At 32.4% G+C, this 17867-nt stretch overlaps 1 protein-coding gene across 2 annotated transcripts; it reads right to left on the reverse strand.

The window, feature by feature from the left end:
* Positions 1 to 2940: 2940 nt before the first annotated feature.
* Positions 2941 to 16678, reverse strand: LOC129321809 (uncharacterized). Of its 2 annotated transcripts, none has more exons than XM_054967716.1 (4): positions 16409 to 16678; positions 14859 to 14925; positions 7770 to 7932; positions 2941 to 3473 (listed from the first exon to the last, which is right to left on the reverse strand). In XM_054967716.1, the coding sequence occupies exons 1-4, from the start codon at positions 16661 to 16663 to the stop codon at positions 3215 to 3217; spliced, it is 744 nt and encodes a 247-aa protein (XP_054823691.1). In that variant the 5' UTR covers positions 16664 to 16678; the 3' UTR covers positions 2941 to 3214. The 2 variants fall into 2 exon arrangements, with proteins under 2 accessions (XP_054823691.1, XP_054823692.1); XM_054967717.1 differs by having other exon boundaries at positions 14859 to 14936; positions 16409 to 16442.
* Between the last annotated feature and the right edge of the window lie 1189 nt (positions 16679 to 17867).

Below are 17867 nucleotides of genomic sequence, written 5' to 3' on the forward strand. Positions count from 1 at the left end.
CAGAATAGTGGGAAGGGGAATTTAAGTCGGGTTGTCAGAGAGGGTCCCATTCGCTTTCCGTACTTTGATCGAGTGGAAGTTTCAGGTAATCTCCAGCTAGCGTCAAGTAGGTTTTATTTTCCAATCGTCTCTTGCCACCTCATCTTCCACAACTTACATATAATCTTCAAACTTGGGCCCCCATTGAATTTGCTCGGACAGGCCTATTTCTCGTATCTTTAACGCTCAAAAGGAACTTCTTCAAATTCGGCCTAAGACACTTTATCAAAAAGAAGAAGGGGGGAAAAAACGCATCGGCCTAAGGCAATTCGCCGGTGCAACCGTGCAGGGGATCTGTCTGACATATATTTCCTCTTTTTAAAAATATAAAATATTTTAATTAAATTTTATTTTTAATAAAATAATTATTTATTTTTAAATTAATTTATTTTTTATATTTATTTTTATTAAATGTCTATAATAAATATAAAGTCACTATTAATAGGGACACTTTAAAAAAAAGACAATGATTATACCTCGAAAGATTAAAAATATCTTACATTTTTTAACATTCAACTCCTCAAAAAATGCCTTATATTTTTAAATGAAAGAGGTAATATATAATACCTGCTAAATTAAATATTTATTACACTGGCTAAAAAATATATTTTTAACCATTCAATATATATTACGTTTCAATGTCAACCTTCAATTGGATTGATTATAGGAAACTTAAATTTATGAATGTAACCATTTTTATTTTTAATTAAATAATGTAGCAATGTTAGAAGATGTTAAAAAATTCAAAAAAGTTGAATTATAGTATAAAATTGGAGGACCAAAAATATACTTTCACATAATATATTTCTATTATTTGATAAAAATTCTCTTTATTTAGTGCCGGTTTAGTGAGAAAGAAGAAATAAGTTTTTTGAAAGAATTAAATAGTAAATTCAACAAAAAAGTAATAGAATTTATTACATTGAATAGAACTTTAAATTTCAATAATGTATTTAAATCATTTAATTTTCACAGGGATGATAAAATTTTCACCAATTTAATGATAATTTATATTAAGAAGAAAATTACTAAAACATTTATCATAGACATAATAATTAATAATTTTTATATCATGAAAAATCAATGAGCAAAACTTAAAATATATATTGTTATATTTGTATAAAATTAAATATAAATATATATGTTGAAATATTTATATCTTGTTGGTAATATATATACTTAACTTTCCTTCAATATTATATATACTTTATCATCTCAATTCTCCTTAATAAAAATTGCCGGCTTCATCCCTGCATATATTGACATTATAAATGAAATTCTTATCAATTTGACCCGTGTTTGTGCTAATCGTAAAGGAATTTAACAAGTTACTTCAATTTTTTGGACATCAGGAAATGCCAATAATTTCTGTTTTCTTTTCTTTTCACATGCATGGATGCATACACATAGACATCCATAAACCATAATTGTAAGATTTACTTGAAACCCTCCATGCATACACATACACATCTATGATGCAGACTTGATTTGTTGGGTTAATATTATCATGACTAAATATTTTCAAAATTTTGAATTATACACGTATTAACAATACCAACTCTAAATAAATTAGATAATGATCTCTCTAACATTTAAGATTATTCAATTAATAGAGGTTAGATTTAATAAAAGGAGTTAGTATTTCATAACGAAATAAACTAAGGTTTAAATTTCTGTTAGAAGAAGTGTTACATTTAGCCCACAACAATATTTTGAACATAATTAATTAATTACTTTTAATAAAAGAATACATGTAGGTAAAAAAAGTAGTTTAAATTTATACAGACAAACTTTACCATTCATTTGTCTATGATTTCACCAATCAAATGTTAACACAAGAAAGGTGGTACATGACGCATATTTTATAACAATATTTTCAAAAAGTTTGTAAAAATTGCTTGCACATAACTTTGAAGTAGTTATTTTTCTTTTTTTAACAACTTTGAAGTAGTTATTTACACAAGAAGTTTATTAAGGTACGTAATCAATCATATATCATATTCTTCCATTGAAATACCATACTAAACCAACAATTATCTGCACATCTTGAAAGTTTAGAGTGATTTTTTTTTATTTGAAAAATCAAAATGATTTGTATATGACTCAAAATTTTGAAACATGTTGCACAATTTTGCCCATTTTTAGATTTGTAATCAGGAATAAAATTAATAACATCTCAAAAAGAAAGTCTCTATCATTAAAGAATATGATAAGTACCAAAGTTCCTTATCAATTGATTATAATTTATAATGCAGAAAGTGCATATTATTTTAATTAAAAAAATCTAATACAACAAGTGTTAGTTTTTAGAAGAGACTACAATCACTTAAACGAGATTCACGTTTGATTTCGCGGAAATACAAGAAACGCTTTTAGGAAAATTTTTCCTTCACCTAAGCCACACTATTTTAATTTGTCCCAGTCAGATAGCATTAATCCAAAGAAAAAAAAAAATCAAAGGCAAAAACACCAAACCAATACTTTATTTTTTTTATTAACAAATCATTAACGTGTTTGCATGACTTCAAGAATTGTTAGTAGCACAATTCATCTCAAACTCGTTGCATCACTTTAAATGTTAACCATGAATGTCTTGAACAATAAAAAAACCAATATGCATATATTTGTTTACATCTTATTTATTTATTATTTAAATTCTTCTCTATAAAATTTTACTTAGACTAAATACATGTCTTGCATACATCATACCAAGTTTATAAAATAAGTTGTAATATTTATTGTTTATAAATAGTATGACTTTACACACACTATGCACAATTCAAGCTCTCTCTTCTTGCAAGTTGCCACCTACTAAAGCACATCACATTACTTGTTTCATTGTTTATATACACCAAAGAATCAAATTATAATCACCACATTACTTATTTAGAATCATACAAGTTATGTTCCAAAATAGATCTTCCAAATAATATTAATATTAATGTCATATGAGATCCAACATCTAGTATAAACATAAAAATTCATGCATATCCATATTAATTAATTAGGTAATGATAACCAAAATATGTCACTCGAGAGTTGCCAGTCATAGCACAGGAAGAAAAGACGTACCACTCTGTCTAGAGTTGAATCAACAACACTCAACTCTAATAGGAACGATCGATCAACAAAATTTAACTATTGCTCGAGGGAGACATCCCTGAACCAGAACCAGTTAGAATTCACTAGGGAGAACATTGAAGAAATGATAAACTTCATCTTCGTCAAAGACACCAACCTCTGTCGAGCAAACAGAGCAACATACTTGCTTGACTGTTTCAATACTAGTAGAATGTTCCTCAGTCCCATCAATTGCCTTTCTTCCACTTTTGCCTTTTATTTCTCTTGAATTATTTTTAATTAAAACCCGGTTATTCTCAACCTTTATGTTTATAACAAAAACAGCTCTGTACTGGGTCACATATTTTTCATGCCTGCAATAATCAAATGAAGCTCAGTCACAAGTCACACCAAACAATAATAAAAATTTAATTAGTTCAGGCACAATATTAACACTCCAATGTAACTAGGCCTATGCTTGGAAATCCATTAGATACAACTTTTTGCAATTTACGAGACAAAGTTACTCTCACATTACTTTATTTAAAGATTAAGATTATCAGGTTTCCAAAACATACTAGGTCAACCAAAAACCTAGAAATAGAGAGTTATTCATCCTCTATAAATGCTGTTATTCTTTGTCCTCAACATTATACATATATTATTTTGATGATCAATCATATAAATCAATTGTTCAATCTAAGGCATATCTTTATTGTATCTAATTACATGGTCCGTTTTGATGATCTCGTGATTAGGTGTGTGATGTGGACTGGGAGGAGGAAGGGGAGAGTGAAGAGGGAGGAGCGGCAAAGAAAAAAATACAGCACAAACCTCAATAACTTTATTCAATAGGCAAAAGTATCTCCAATAAGAAACCTTATTGGTGTGTTTGAATTAATGAGAATCTGGAACAAATCCTTCATTCAGATATATACAAATTTATGAATTTGGATTTGAATTATATTTCCTTTGTAATTTCAAATTCCATCCATACTCTAATTATTTGAAATTCTAGTCACTTTAAACAACTCATTTTCTTTGTGTTTTTATTATTGATACCTCTATCTATGACTCTCGTATCGTTTCTTATTTCTCGTTCTCGTTTTTCATTAATTGAAAAATAGAGGTAAACTCATCACTTTCAGTTTTTTGTTTTTGTTTTGAATATCAACTCCTTTCTCTTTACTATTTGAAATTTTTTAAACTACCCAAATAAAGGATTTTAAATACATATATTTTAAATGTGAGATTTTAAAACTAAAAAATTTAAATCCAAATTCTATCTAAGGTTATTTATAGAGCCCTAATGGAATAATTGAATATAAAATAACAATTCATACTCAAATCTGAAAAGATAATCTAGAATATGATAGAGCTCAGCTCTATAAAACAATACCACGGCAGAAATTAAACACAGAAGCCAACGAAATAAAGGGAAATTCTTAGGTTTTGACATAAATGGCTTGACAACCAAATCAGTGTTACAAGAGAGAAATAACTGATTCTGGCCAAAACCCTATTCCCTACTACTGAAACAAATTACAATGAAAAGAAACAAAGTTCAGCAACACACAAAAGGGTCTCTAACGGGTGTTCTGAGAGACCAGCACTCTCCTCTCCACTTTCTGATTCAAAACCTAGTGTGAGTGTTAACCAAAACATAAAAAAAATATTAAGCAAGCAAAAAAGCGACTCTAACATCTAGATTAGGCCTAGAGACACCCTACACACATTATGACCTATTCCATAAAATCTGGACCCTTAGGATAAGAGTCTTGATCTGCAGGAGTTTTCTTTTCCCCCTTTGTTTCCCTTTTAATTTCCTTTTATATGTCTGAACATACCCCACGGTCACATCAGAATATATTTGACCTTTTACCAAAACAAGAAAAAAAGAAGATAATCTTGATATAACCTAGATATCCTATTTCTTTATTAAAATGATGTGAAGAAATCTCAAATATTTAAAAAGATATTGGAACAAAATAAAAAAAAAATAATTAAACTAAATAATCAACTAAATCTTGCAAGCTCCATCAGTGTGATAGACATATTTTTTGGTGGAGAGAATAACCTCTTCTTAAACATTGGCAAACCTGTCATGTGCTTGTGCCTACAGTGGATGTTTGTGCAGTATATATTTAAGCATTGTCTTTATTTTATCTGCTATTGTTCTGGAACCGTGGTCAATATCTCCATTTTCAGCAGCATCCTTTGTAAGTTATGTCCTGTTCAATATGTTACAGCAAAAGCATAGCTATCGCCTTAGCATCATTTGAGTTTTGTTGTTGTATAAAAGTATTTTGGGTGTAATACAGCGTTGGATTTCGGAGGAAATAGACCATAGATCTTGTAAGCTGAAGTAGTCTAATATCTGTTCAGTGGAATAGCAACACTCGTTTCCCGATTGGTTTGATTTGTGAAATAGTAAAACCTCAAGCTCCCCAATTGTTTTTGCCCCCAAACAATTGGTTTTATTACTGTTTATACTATTAGTTTTAGTTGGAGAACTTCATTGGTTCCTAACACCACGTCAACTCCATTAAATGAATAAAATAATAAAATCTAATAAAATAAATGCACATATAATATTAATAAAAAAAAAAGGCAATACAATATCAAAATAAGATATTGTCTCTTTTTCATTCAGATAGAACCACCCAGCATCCTGAGCCTGCCCCACTTTCAATTGGAGGATTTAATAGGATCCAGACTAATTTAGATCAAGCCAAGCAAGACAAAAAAGGATTGCAATGCTCTTCCACCAAAGATTTAATGTGGCTGCTGTTAGAATAAGAAAATAGAGGATACATATCATAGGTTTTGTATAGAGTCCGCAAGCATTCTTCCTTTGTGATAGGCTGTACGAGATAGGCTGTGTTGTTAGGCTTTCAATTAGTCTTAATTACCAAGGGTCATGATATGTGTATATGTATATCCTATTACTAAGATGAAATAATATGCATTTGAACTATATTTATCCACATGGAATCGGAGCACCCCTTTTTGGTATCATTTTTCATCAGTTTATCCCCAATCTCTTTTGTCAGACTCAAGTACGTGCATTGGGGTTCCTATTCTGGACCCCCATTTCTAACACGCACCTGAAAGGATAGGATAAGCTAGATAGGATGCTTAAGGCCTATTTTATGGACTTTAAGCGAACGCATGAAGAATTAACATGCTTTTGCCTCTTACTACTGAAGTACTGATTTGAAGGTCCAACAAGCTCAATAGGAGCAAATGGCCATCATGAGTTTGCTTAAAGATGTTCTTATCTGAATATGAGACAGTGATCTCTCAAATTCTGTCTAGAACTGAACATTTTGATCTTCAGGAAACATTCTCTAGAGAGTTGCATGCTGAGAGTCTCCAAGCATAGGTTCTGTAATTGTATAGAGTTTGCAAGCAGGCTTCGTCTGTGATAGGTTGCATAGGGTAGGCTATGTTGATAGGCTTTCAATTACTCATAATTACCTAGGATAATATTGTGCATGTATATCCTATTCTTTAGATGACATAATACATACATTTGAACCATATTTCTCTACATTTATATTTCCAAAACTCAAACTTGAGACCTCCAGTTAACTAGTACAACCCCCTTCTAATTGAACCAAGTTCTTGATGGTAAAATAAATATATCACTTTTTATAAAAGAAAGTATATATCAGAAATTATACAATGCATATATCGATGGGTAAAGGTTTATAAAACATCCTCCATAATGCAATTTTATGCAATTTTTTCAATGCAAGTAAGCAAATTATTCGCCATAAATTCATTGACCAGCTTGTACTATGAGTATAAAGTATAATTAAAGAAGCCTGAAAGGGAATTTGTGGAAGAGTGAAAATGACGTAGAGAGCACACCATTAGTAATACTTGAAGAGAACAGATTAGAAGCTTTAATATATTTGATTTATTTTATAAATTTATTTTGTGATCAATGTAAGAGGTAATCATATCTTTAAAAACATGCTTGATACTAAAACATTTGAGGGTACCAAAAAAAAAAAAAAGGTGAATTGGGACATATTTTAAAATTTGTTTTCAAATAAAGTTATATGCATACATAACATAATAATTTTTTAAGGGGGCGCCATCGGAAAACTATGTACCTAGGTCCTTCCTTGGCTACAAAGCATGGAAACCTCAAGATCTATGTCCATGTCTGATGCATGGCGAACACCCATCTTAGATTCCACGACACTACGAAACACTTTAAAGTACACTTGGGCACTCCAAATTTTGTCATGTCACTGTATCTATATTTTGCAGGCATGAGAACTTGAAATTGACACTTTTTGTATAATCAAATTCATTACTCGCTAAGAACAAAAAGCACTAGTCCCACACCATTGGCTAATAAACTTATCCAACCTTCAGAAAAAAAGAAAAATGCGCCAGTAACACACAAAAAAGGAGCAAATTATTAATCTTGGCCCATTTTATCATACCAACTAAAAAAAATTTCCAAACATTAAATCCACTTGTTTAATAAATATTGTTCCTCTTACAATTAGTTTTTTTTTTTTAAAGCAATTTAATGTGTGTATGTGCCCTACACGCAGCAGGATTGTGATGCATTGTCATGAGGCCTTACATACATGATATCAAAATTGCAGAAAATAATGCCCCATAAGTTTACATGTTCAAGCACATACCTTTGGCATTCTAGGCAGAGGATGGTGAAACATGCAGGACAGCTAAGCACAGCATCAGAGTCATGTCCTCGTCTTTTCTTCTGAACCCATAATTCATCCTTAAGATCAAGATCTGAATCATAGAACTCTGGTTTGATGGAGTAGTCTATCTCATCATCAGAAACTGATATATAAAAGTAATTAACAACAAAAATGTCAGCTTCACCTTAAAAAAAAAAACAAAAAACAAAAATGTCAGCTTGACATAGACTCAACTTGTATACAGTACAGAAGACTTTGGTAAGGAATTGAGGAAATTAAGGGAAGAGAAATCTAAATGGTGTCGCTGCCTTGTTTGGCTAGACACCTTGTGTTTATTTATAATCTCAAGGGTAGTACAACCAGTACAAGCTCAGCCTACAAGAGATCTTAATACAATTAGGAGTCATTTGGTTGCTAGAAAGAATATGAATAGAATGGATTAAATAAATAAGAAAAATGAATTAAATTGCCCTTCAATACCACATAACACAAATATGGAAATCGCCATACTCTCTGCAAATCTCATGAATCAAACTAACCTTTCTCCTTCATGAACATGGTTGACATATCTACCATCTATATCTTGATTATTCTATTTTTCTCTTTATTTCTTTAATCTATTCCATTCATTTCCTTTCCAACTACAAAACGAGTAGTTAATCTAACCAATTAACCAAGCCATTGACACTCTTCCAAGACCCCCTTAAGTTGAATATTACTCAAACTCAAATTATTACATATGAAAGCCTCGTTCAGAATAACAGGAAATGATATCTGGACATGGAATCCTGAAAAGTTAGACAAAAAGCCGAGACCCACACAACTGCTCAATAGTGGCAATTCAAGAACTTTCACCATTGCCACTTAATCTAACCATGTGCTTAATCAAACAGTGTTAGATCCAACTACTTTCCTTGGCAATATAATCAAACATGTTTACACAGCCCTGAAATTATTCAACCTACTTCCATTATAAGCCCCTTTCACATTTTCTCAACTGATCACCGATCAGCATATAAAACAATCAACCATGGAGAACGAAATGTTAGGATAGGTAGGTCGGTAGATTCCAAGCAATTTTAACACATCGACGTTGGAAAGATAACTTTGAGTCCGATTAAGAGAGGTAGAGGAAGGCCTAAGAGAACACTCTTGAAAGTTGTTGAACGTGATCTCTTAATTAATAATATTTCTAAAAGCTTAATAAATGATAGAGCACAATGGCGTCTTGCAATCCATGTAGCCGACCCCACCTAGTGGGATAAAGGCTTGTTGTTGTTGTTGTTGTTGTTGTTGTTGACGTTGGAAAGATAACACCATATGCCGATGCATAGGATGATAGATAGATCTGGCTGGTTGAAGCATAGATGCATGGGAGGGAAATGCTGGAGCTCCAATCACTGGAAGATGACTCATTGGCATTGTTTGAGTCTTGTGGTAGGGCGCATGTGACATATGAAGGGTGCAAAGTAGTGGAAATGACACATATTACTAGAACCATGATTCTGCACCCACGGAAAGTCTAGAAGATTAATGAGTTCCAAACCAGAAACACAGCAGAAAACAAGAATAAAGACAATAACAACAATAAATATGAGGGGAAATTGCTGAGGTTTTGATATTAATGAACCAAGGGAACCAAATCAAAGTTACAAAGATATCCTTCGATTCTGGCTAAAACCCTATCTCCCCTGAATGATCAAAATAATACTAGCAATACAGATTACAAACATCAAAATAAGGGTCCCACTCTCACTGACCAGTCTCTCCTCACAATTCTGTTACAAAAGACATAATCCCCCCTTCACAAGCAATAAACTACTAATACCTTCAGCACGGCTTACACACAGCCCATACTACCCAAAATGATCCTAATCATAATAAAAGATCGCAAATTACTGTTCCTTACAGTCAGGGACTGAAGGATAAGGCTCTAGACCACTCAAAGTATTTCAACTAGGGTCATTCTTCACCTTTGACTTCCTTTGTTATGTCTTAGGAAAATAATGGGATTTCTCCCCTAAAAGTTTCACCTTGTCTTCAAAGGTAAAAGCTGGGAATTGTTGGCAGATCATTTCTACACATTCCCAAGAATTTTGCTCAATTTTGGATCGGCTAGCACCATTTTTCCCACTCTTCCACATCATTATATTGCCATAAAGAGAATCCAATTAACTCTTCTTGTCTAGATAGAGTATCAGCAGCCCTATTCTCCTTTCCAGGCTTATACACAGTCTCAAATTTGAATTCCATTAATATAGAAACCCCTTTTTTGCTGGTTTTCATCAACTACTCTTTGCTCCAACAAGTATTTTAGAGCCTATTGATCAAGTACAGATGATGAATTTGTGCCCCCAAAGATAATGTCGCCACTTCTTGACTCCCATCACAATAGTGATAAGCTCTCTTTCATAGATAGAGCATTGTTGAGCCCTATTTGACAATTTTTGGCTAAAATAAGCCACAGGTCTGCCTTGTTGCATTAAAACAGCCCCTGCACTGGTACTCGATGCATCAGTTTCTAACTCAAAAGGAATGGTAACATCTAGCATTGTAAGCACGTGAAGCATAGTCATGGCTGTTTTGAGTTTATCAAAAGCTTTTTCTGCTTCCAGGGACAACTTAAAAGAATTCTTTTTGAGTAAATCAGTGAGAAGGCTAGCAATCTTCCCATAGTTCTTGACAAATTGACGGTAGTATCCAGTCAGCCCTAGGAATCCCCTCAAGGATTTCACAGTCTTAGGCTCAGGCTACTTCCCCATGCTTTCTATCTTGGCTAGATCTACTTAAACCCCTTCCTTTGACACGAGATGACCTAGATATTCAATCTTTGGCTGCACAAAACTGCATTTCTTTAAATTAATTACAAGCTGGTTTTCTTCCAAAATAGAAAATACAGTCTCCAAATGCTTCAAATGTGATGTTAGGTCATTACTATATATGAGAATATCATTCAAAAATACTAACACAAACTTGCATAAATATTCTCTAAATACCTCTTCATCCAAGACTAGAAAGTGGAAGGAGCATTGGTTAATCCAAAGGGCATCACCTTAAATTCATAATGTCTCTCGTGTGTTCAGAATACTGTTTTATGCTCATCTCCAGCCTTGATTCAAATTCAGTGGTACCCAAACAATCCCAGTATCTTTGTGGGAGATAAGTGAACTAAGTCAACTCAAGTTTGGGCCCAAACTAGGTTTGCTAGACTTAGGTAACCCTAGTATCTTTGTAGTCTCCCAACATCCAATTCTTTTCATCAATACACACTGCCATTTCCATCAGTTTTTGCAAGGTAGTGGTCTTTGCCAACTTCAACTTAGACCTAATCTCAGCCTTTAATCTAGAACGAAAAGCACCAATTAAACATTCTTCTGAAGCTTCTTTCAATGGCGTAGATGGTAATTTAAATTCTACAAATTTGAGTATTGATTTCTCCTTTGCTGTGAATAATCTCTTGTACTCACCGCCCAGTTGGGAAGAGTGAAATCATTGCAGCAACTCTCTCTTAACCTTCGACCAATAACTAAGTGGCGTCCTTGTATCAAGCCATTGGTACTAATTCAATGCTTTGCCTTCAAGACATACCACTACTGCTTCAAGCTTCTCTTGTTCGGCTATGGAATATGAGGGAAAAATGCTAAGGTTTTGATATTAATGAACTAAGGGAACCAAATCAGAGTTACAAAGATACTCTTTGATTCTAGTCAAAACCCTATCTCCCCTGAATGATCAAAATAGTACTAGCAACACAGATTGCAAACATCAAAATAAGAGTCCTACTCCTATTGGCATTCAACAGGCCAGTCTCTCCTCACAATTCCGTTGCAAGACATAATCCCCCTTTCCCAAGCAAAAGACTACTAATACCTTTAGCATGGCTTACATATAGCCGATACTGCCTAAAAAGGTCCTAATCATAACAAAAATCACAGATTACTGTCCCTTACGACCAAGGACCGAAGGATAAGCCTCTAGACTAGTCAAAGTATTTCCACTTGAGTCATTCTTCACCTTTGACTTCCTCTGATATGTCTTAGGAAAATAAAGAGCTCTATCAAAGATCTACAATGTCCTGTTGCTCTTAGAAAAGGAAGAGGAGTTGTACCCAACATCCTCATGTAAGGTACATTTCTTATAAGAAACATTCTCCCCATATGAAGGCATTTGTGACTAATGTTGAAAAGGTAAATATACCTGATAGTTTTGATGAAGCTATAACCAATCCTAAGGGGAAGTAGGCTGTAGATGAAGAATTAAGGGCACTCCACAAGAATGGAACTTGGAAGACCACAAATTTACCTAAGAATAAGTCAATTGTCAATAGCAAGAGGGTTTTCATTGTGAAATATAACCCAGATGGAAAAATTGATAAGTATAAGGCTAGATTGGTCACAAAGGATTTTACTTAGACCTGTGGTATTGACAATCAGGAAACATTTGCCCTTATAGCCAAACTCAACTCCATAAAAGTCTTGTTATCACTTATTGCTAACGCAGGTTGGCCTCTTCATTAGTTAGATATTAAGAATGCTTTTTTTAAAATGGTGATTTTAAGGAAGAAGTGTACATGGAAATTCCTCTTGGTTTGAGAAATCCTACTAACTCGCATAAAGTTTGCAGGCTATATAAATCATTATATGGATTAAAATAGTCTCCAAGGGCTTGGTTTGAATGATTTACTCAGGCTATCAAGTCTCAGGGATACAAGTAGTGCCAAGTAGATGATACTTTGTTTGTTAAACATTATGGAGAACAAATAAAAGCTCTTAGGCCCCGTTTGGTATAAGGTATTGGATTTTGAGACTGGGATTGAGAGTGAGAACAAATTTTAAAATGATGTTTGGTATGCCATAGGATTAAAACAATGTTAGCCTCAAATCAAACGAAAAATAGGTAAAATCATCTTCCATTCTTGCTCGAAACCTCATCCGGTACTTCCATTCTTGATGCCTTAACAATTCCTCATTAAACCAATTGAGACCTACCAAGAGAGCTTCTATCTTGATTTACCTTTTTGAAGAGGACTATAGGAATCTGCGAGTAGTTCTCACTTTGGGGGCTTCTTCCCTGTAAACCCACCTAAGTATTGTCTTCCCCATTGTTTTCTCTACAATTTTGAAAAACTACAAAATTTTAGGGTTTTTCTCTCTCTTTGTTACCCAAGTGAAAGGGTTTGTGGTCTGGTTGTAACTTGCAGGTGAGGTTGCGCTGCTTGGTGAGAAGAGAAAAGGCGATGCTAATGATGTAGAAATGACATCGAGGCAAGGCAACCATCATCACTAGATCTCAAAGCTTCTTGCCACTGGATCTCACAACCACTTCCATCTCTTTCTCCCATAGGTCTAATCCAAATGGCAGTGGTTGTGAGATTGGAGATGAAGGAGAAGGCAATGAAGATGAAGAATGGATGAGATGAGATGAGATGAGATGGAGATAACAAGAGAGTAGAGACTGAGAGGCAAAATACATGTGTTGCATGCTAAGAACAAAGGCTATTTTGGTCAAAAAAGTTTCAATCTGAGGCTTAAATTTTCAATACCACCTCACCATGCGTTTCATTAATACCACCTACATGGGATTCATTAGACCCAAGTAATAAGGAATCTATCGTACCAAACACTCCATCGGTGGGTTTCTCCAATTCCAATCCCTGTCCTAAATCCTAAATGCTTCCTACCAAACGGGGCCTTATTATCCATGTAGATGATATTGTCTTGACAAGAAATGATGTATCAAAGATCACAAAGCTGAAAGGAAATCTATTAGTAGAATTTGAGATTAAAGATTTCAGTCCATTGAGATATTTTTTGGGCATGGAAGTGGCAAGGACACATAAGGGAATTAGTATGTCACAACGAAAATACACTCTAGATCTCTTGAAGGAAATAGGAATGTTGAAAGCAAGACTAGCATACACTCTAATAGAACTAAATCAAAAGTTGATCACATAAACTCTTTTTTTTTTTTTTGCAAAAAACAAACTTTACCCTAGAGTCTTCTTTAGATATTTGAGAATTCGATAGATAGTTGTCATGTGCTCTTTTTGAGGATTGCTAGAAAACTGACTTAACACTCACTAGAAAACATATGTCAGGTCTCGCGCATGCATTTGATGTATATATTTGGGAAGCGATAGTTCAAAGGGGTAAGTAGACAACAAGTATGTGTGAGTGAGACACTAGCTAATGGGTCATTATCTAACTCATAAAGATGAAAGAAATAATTCCAAAGAGCTATGCATCAAAGGGTAACACTTCAAACAAAGATGTAAGAGGTAACGTGATTACTAAACCACATGTAAAAAATTTCCAAATACAATTGAAATGTCAGTAAAGGGCCGATAGAAAATTTTCATTTCATTAGACGTCATGCTAGTTTCATTAGGTATTGTATATCATGTAAACTTAAGAGCATGGTATCACACACACAGTAACAGGGACTACAACTAGAAACCTAGTGCAGTTGAACCCAAACATCACAAAATTCATTAAACCATTGAAATACACTAAAAACAGAAGATAAACCAGAACATGACAGTGTGTTAACTAAATAGAATCTAAAGCAATCTCATATGCTAGCTATTGAAGCAGTGAGTAGGCAGGGGAAATTTTAGGTTACCCTTGAAATATTCTGGAGATGTCTGAGTTTGCACCTTTCAAAGTTGTTGCCATGAGAGAAAGAAAAATTCACTTCACACTAAGGCAATTGTTCAATTGTGCCCAATCCATGATTGCATGTTAGTCAAGTAATGACACAACCTCAACTCTATTGAATCCCAATGCTTTTCAAAGAGCAGATGAATCATTCTGTCATTAAGGATAGCTTTTGCAAGAGAAAACTGAGAAAGTATAATCTGATCCTTACCAAACCAAAAAAATCACGTTCCAACTTCCAAGTTCTGGTACGAGTAAGTTGGGGCAGACAAAGAAAAAAACATAAAGCACCAAATAATGGAAACTCGTAGATAGATACAAGTACCATAAAAATATCCTTCTTTCATCTTTTCTGAGCAACAAAATTTACCTAAAATGATAGAAGATAAAGGCAGGTGAATAAGTCAATTACCAGTTTTCTGAGAACTTGTAGGCGACTCAACCTTCTCTTCTTTGTTATTTCCTTCTTCCATCGCTCTCTAGTGCACATCAGTTGAATGTGAAACAGAGGGAAGAACAAAATAAAAAAACGTTAGGCATATTGTAGAATACTTCCTTTGAAAGACCTAGGATGTGTTGCAGTAGTTTGGATTTGTTTAAAGGTTTTAAATATTACAAACAATTCAAATTTCCCCTAAATTCTTGTAAAACCTCATCAATTGAGGACTAATCTTTGTTCGCTTGATCTTGAATTTGTTTTTTAGAAATGAATTTCCTCGCATTATTTTGGGACTGCATAGTAAGACGTTATAGATATGTAAACCATAATTTTTAAACCTTACCACCATGAACCTTCAAACCATAAACTAGAAGGTAATAGGCTCATGAATGTCAAATATAATCTAAGCAGCCATTTGTCTGTAGGAAAAAGATGAGAATGGAATAAAGAAATAAAAACAAAAATGAACTAAATTATCCTTCCCTTCATGGTAAGTATGATAAAACCTAACACTACCTATTACAAATATGATAATAACACAACCCAAAAACCTCATGAATCATGATTCCCATCCATGAACTAAATCACTTTTCCCCCTCATGAACATTGTTGACCCATCTCCTTCTACATTTTGATCATTTTATTTTTGCCTTTATTTCTTTAATCTATTTTATTTCTTTCCTTTTCAGCAAGCAAACGGGCCCCAAGGTATATTTGCCCAAAACAGAGTCCTGATTAATGGCTATTGCTTTCATCCTGATGATGTAGTGCTTGTCTTTCTTTACCCTAACTGGACAAAACCACAAAGTAATATTAAATGAGAAATACTTAGGTAAACCAGGTACGCCACATCATTTATAGTCTGTCCAATTAAAATACTCCAAGTACTCTAAATAAAATCTTGCGAGACATTTTTTTAATTGATTTTATTATTATAACAAAATGCGCATTTGATTTCTTGCCTTTTATCTCTCCACTATTATAAATATTAGAATTAATTTATATTTAATGCCATCAAAATATCATGTTTTTATTAGACAGGCTACAAATGACATGGTACAATCGATCTATATAAAAATTTCTCAATATTAAATAGCTAACTGTTGAATAAAGGGCTAATGGTTGATTGTGGATGACGCTAATGATCTTATTTATATTTCCAGGGCAGCCAAATATTTTTTGCTTTTTATTTTTGTAAAATTAGAGCATGCCTTACACGTTTCCCATAAATGACTTCTAATTTCTAAAAACCAAATAAAAAAAAATGTTTTAGCTGACAGATTAGCTAAATTGTCCTATACTTTTGATTATTACTTTTGTATATCATCCCCCAACACTTTTACTGGGGTTGGAGAACGACAAGAGATCTTCCCCTCCTGATGAATTGAATGGCTTGTATGGCTTTTAGTTTTTAATGAATGTTTTCAATTTCATTCAAAAAAGAAAATTCTAAAAACACAACAACTTAAGCAAAACCCGCACTCTTTATGAACATCTCTCCGATTAATGATTGAAACACTCACTAAGATCATAAGATTTAGATTTCCGTCAACGGCGATTGGTGTGTCTTTCTCTTTAGTGTCCTCCTCTGTGGTTGAGACAGTAGCTGTGCGGATGGCGCCACCAATCCAGCAGCCGCGAAAAGCTTGCAGAGAAGGCAGGGACCTGGACTCCTGGAGAAGTAAATTTTTATTTGGGACAAGCGGCCAATCGCGAATCAATTGAAGTACTCCTACACTATTTATAGAGTGGAGGGAGATGGTATGTTTTGGTTTCATTTATAAGATCCCTCAATTTATTTTTTAGTCCCTATTTAATATTAAAAAAAGTATTAAATATTAAAATATTTTATTTTTAAAATAAATATTTAATAAAAATAAAGTTAAAAATTTTTTTAAAATTTAAAACAGAGTTAATAAAATTTAAAATTTTTTTAATTTTAATAAAAACGTTAAAAGTAATCTATAAATAGAATTAGAGAGAGTATTAAACAAGTCATTTTTATATTTTCATTAGCAAGGCAAATTGACCATGCTGTGAGAAAAATTTTTATTTATCACCATATTACACTTTATAAAATATTTATTAAAGCAAATTACAACGACCTTCTCTTTATTTTATTAAAATTACATACTTTTTGTTATTTTTAAAATCTATATTTTAATCTAATTTCTAATACCTTTAATAATATTCTGTTGAATATTATAAAATATTTTAAATTTAATTTTAAATTATGTTAAAAACTTAAAATTATTAATTTTTCCTTTAATATAGTTTTATATTCTCTTTCCCTCAATTTAAGAAACTTTAAATAATTATAAAAATATTTAAATAAATAATTCAGAAATATTGTGTTGAAATTAAATAAATTTAAAGAAAATAAATATAAATTATATTTATTAATTTATTTTTATTATATATTACATCACTATTTCATTATGTTTGTTTATATACATGTTTGAAATATTATTTTAGAAAAATTTTGTGTTTATATTTGGATTAATGAATGAATAGGACCTTAAACTCTTATTCGAAAATCGTTATAAATCCTGAATCCTTAAAATATATAAAACAAATCTTAAATTTTTAAATTTATAGTAAAATAAACTCTAACCGCTAATTTTTTAACACTGTTATTGTCCATGAAAATATTCTAACAGTTAGGGTTAAATTCATAGAAAAATAAACCCTGAACAGTACCTGCATAGATAGTAATTATGTTAAAAAGTCAGCGGTTAAGGTTTATTTTGCTATAAATTTAAAAGTTTAAGGTTTATTTTGCATATTTTAAGAGTTCAAGGTCTAGGGCAATTTTTGAGCAACAATTCAGGGTCCTGTTCACTTATTAAACCTTTATATTCCTTAAAAAATTACTAAATAAAATATCCAAAATTAATTAAAAAGTTTAAAATATGAATAAAATTTTAAAAACATATGTATTAATTTTTTTATATTTTAAATGATTTTTAGATAATACTTCAA

This window comes from Prosopis cineraria, unplaced genomic scaffold, assembly GCF_029017545.1.
Source record: "Prosopis cineraria cultivar Desert tree isolate PC_DT_omini unplaced genomic scaffold, ASM2901754v1 PC10, whole genome shotgun sequence".
In the NCBI taxonomy this organism is placed as follows: Eukaryota; Viridiplantae; Streptophyta; class Magnoliopsida; order Fabales; family Fabaceae; genus Prosopis; species Prosopis cineraria.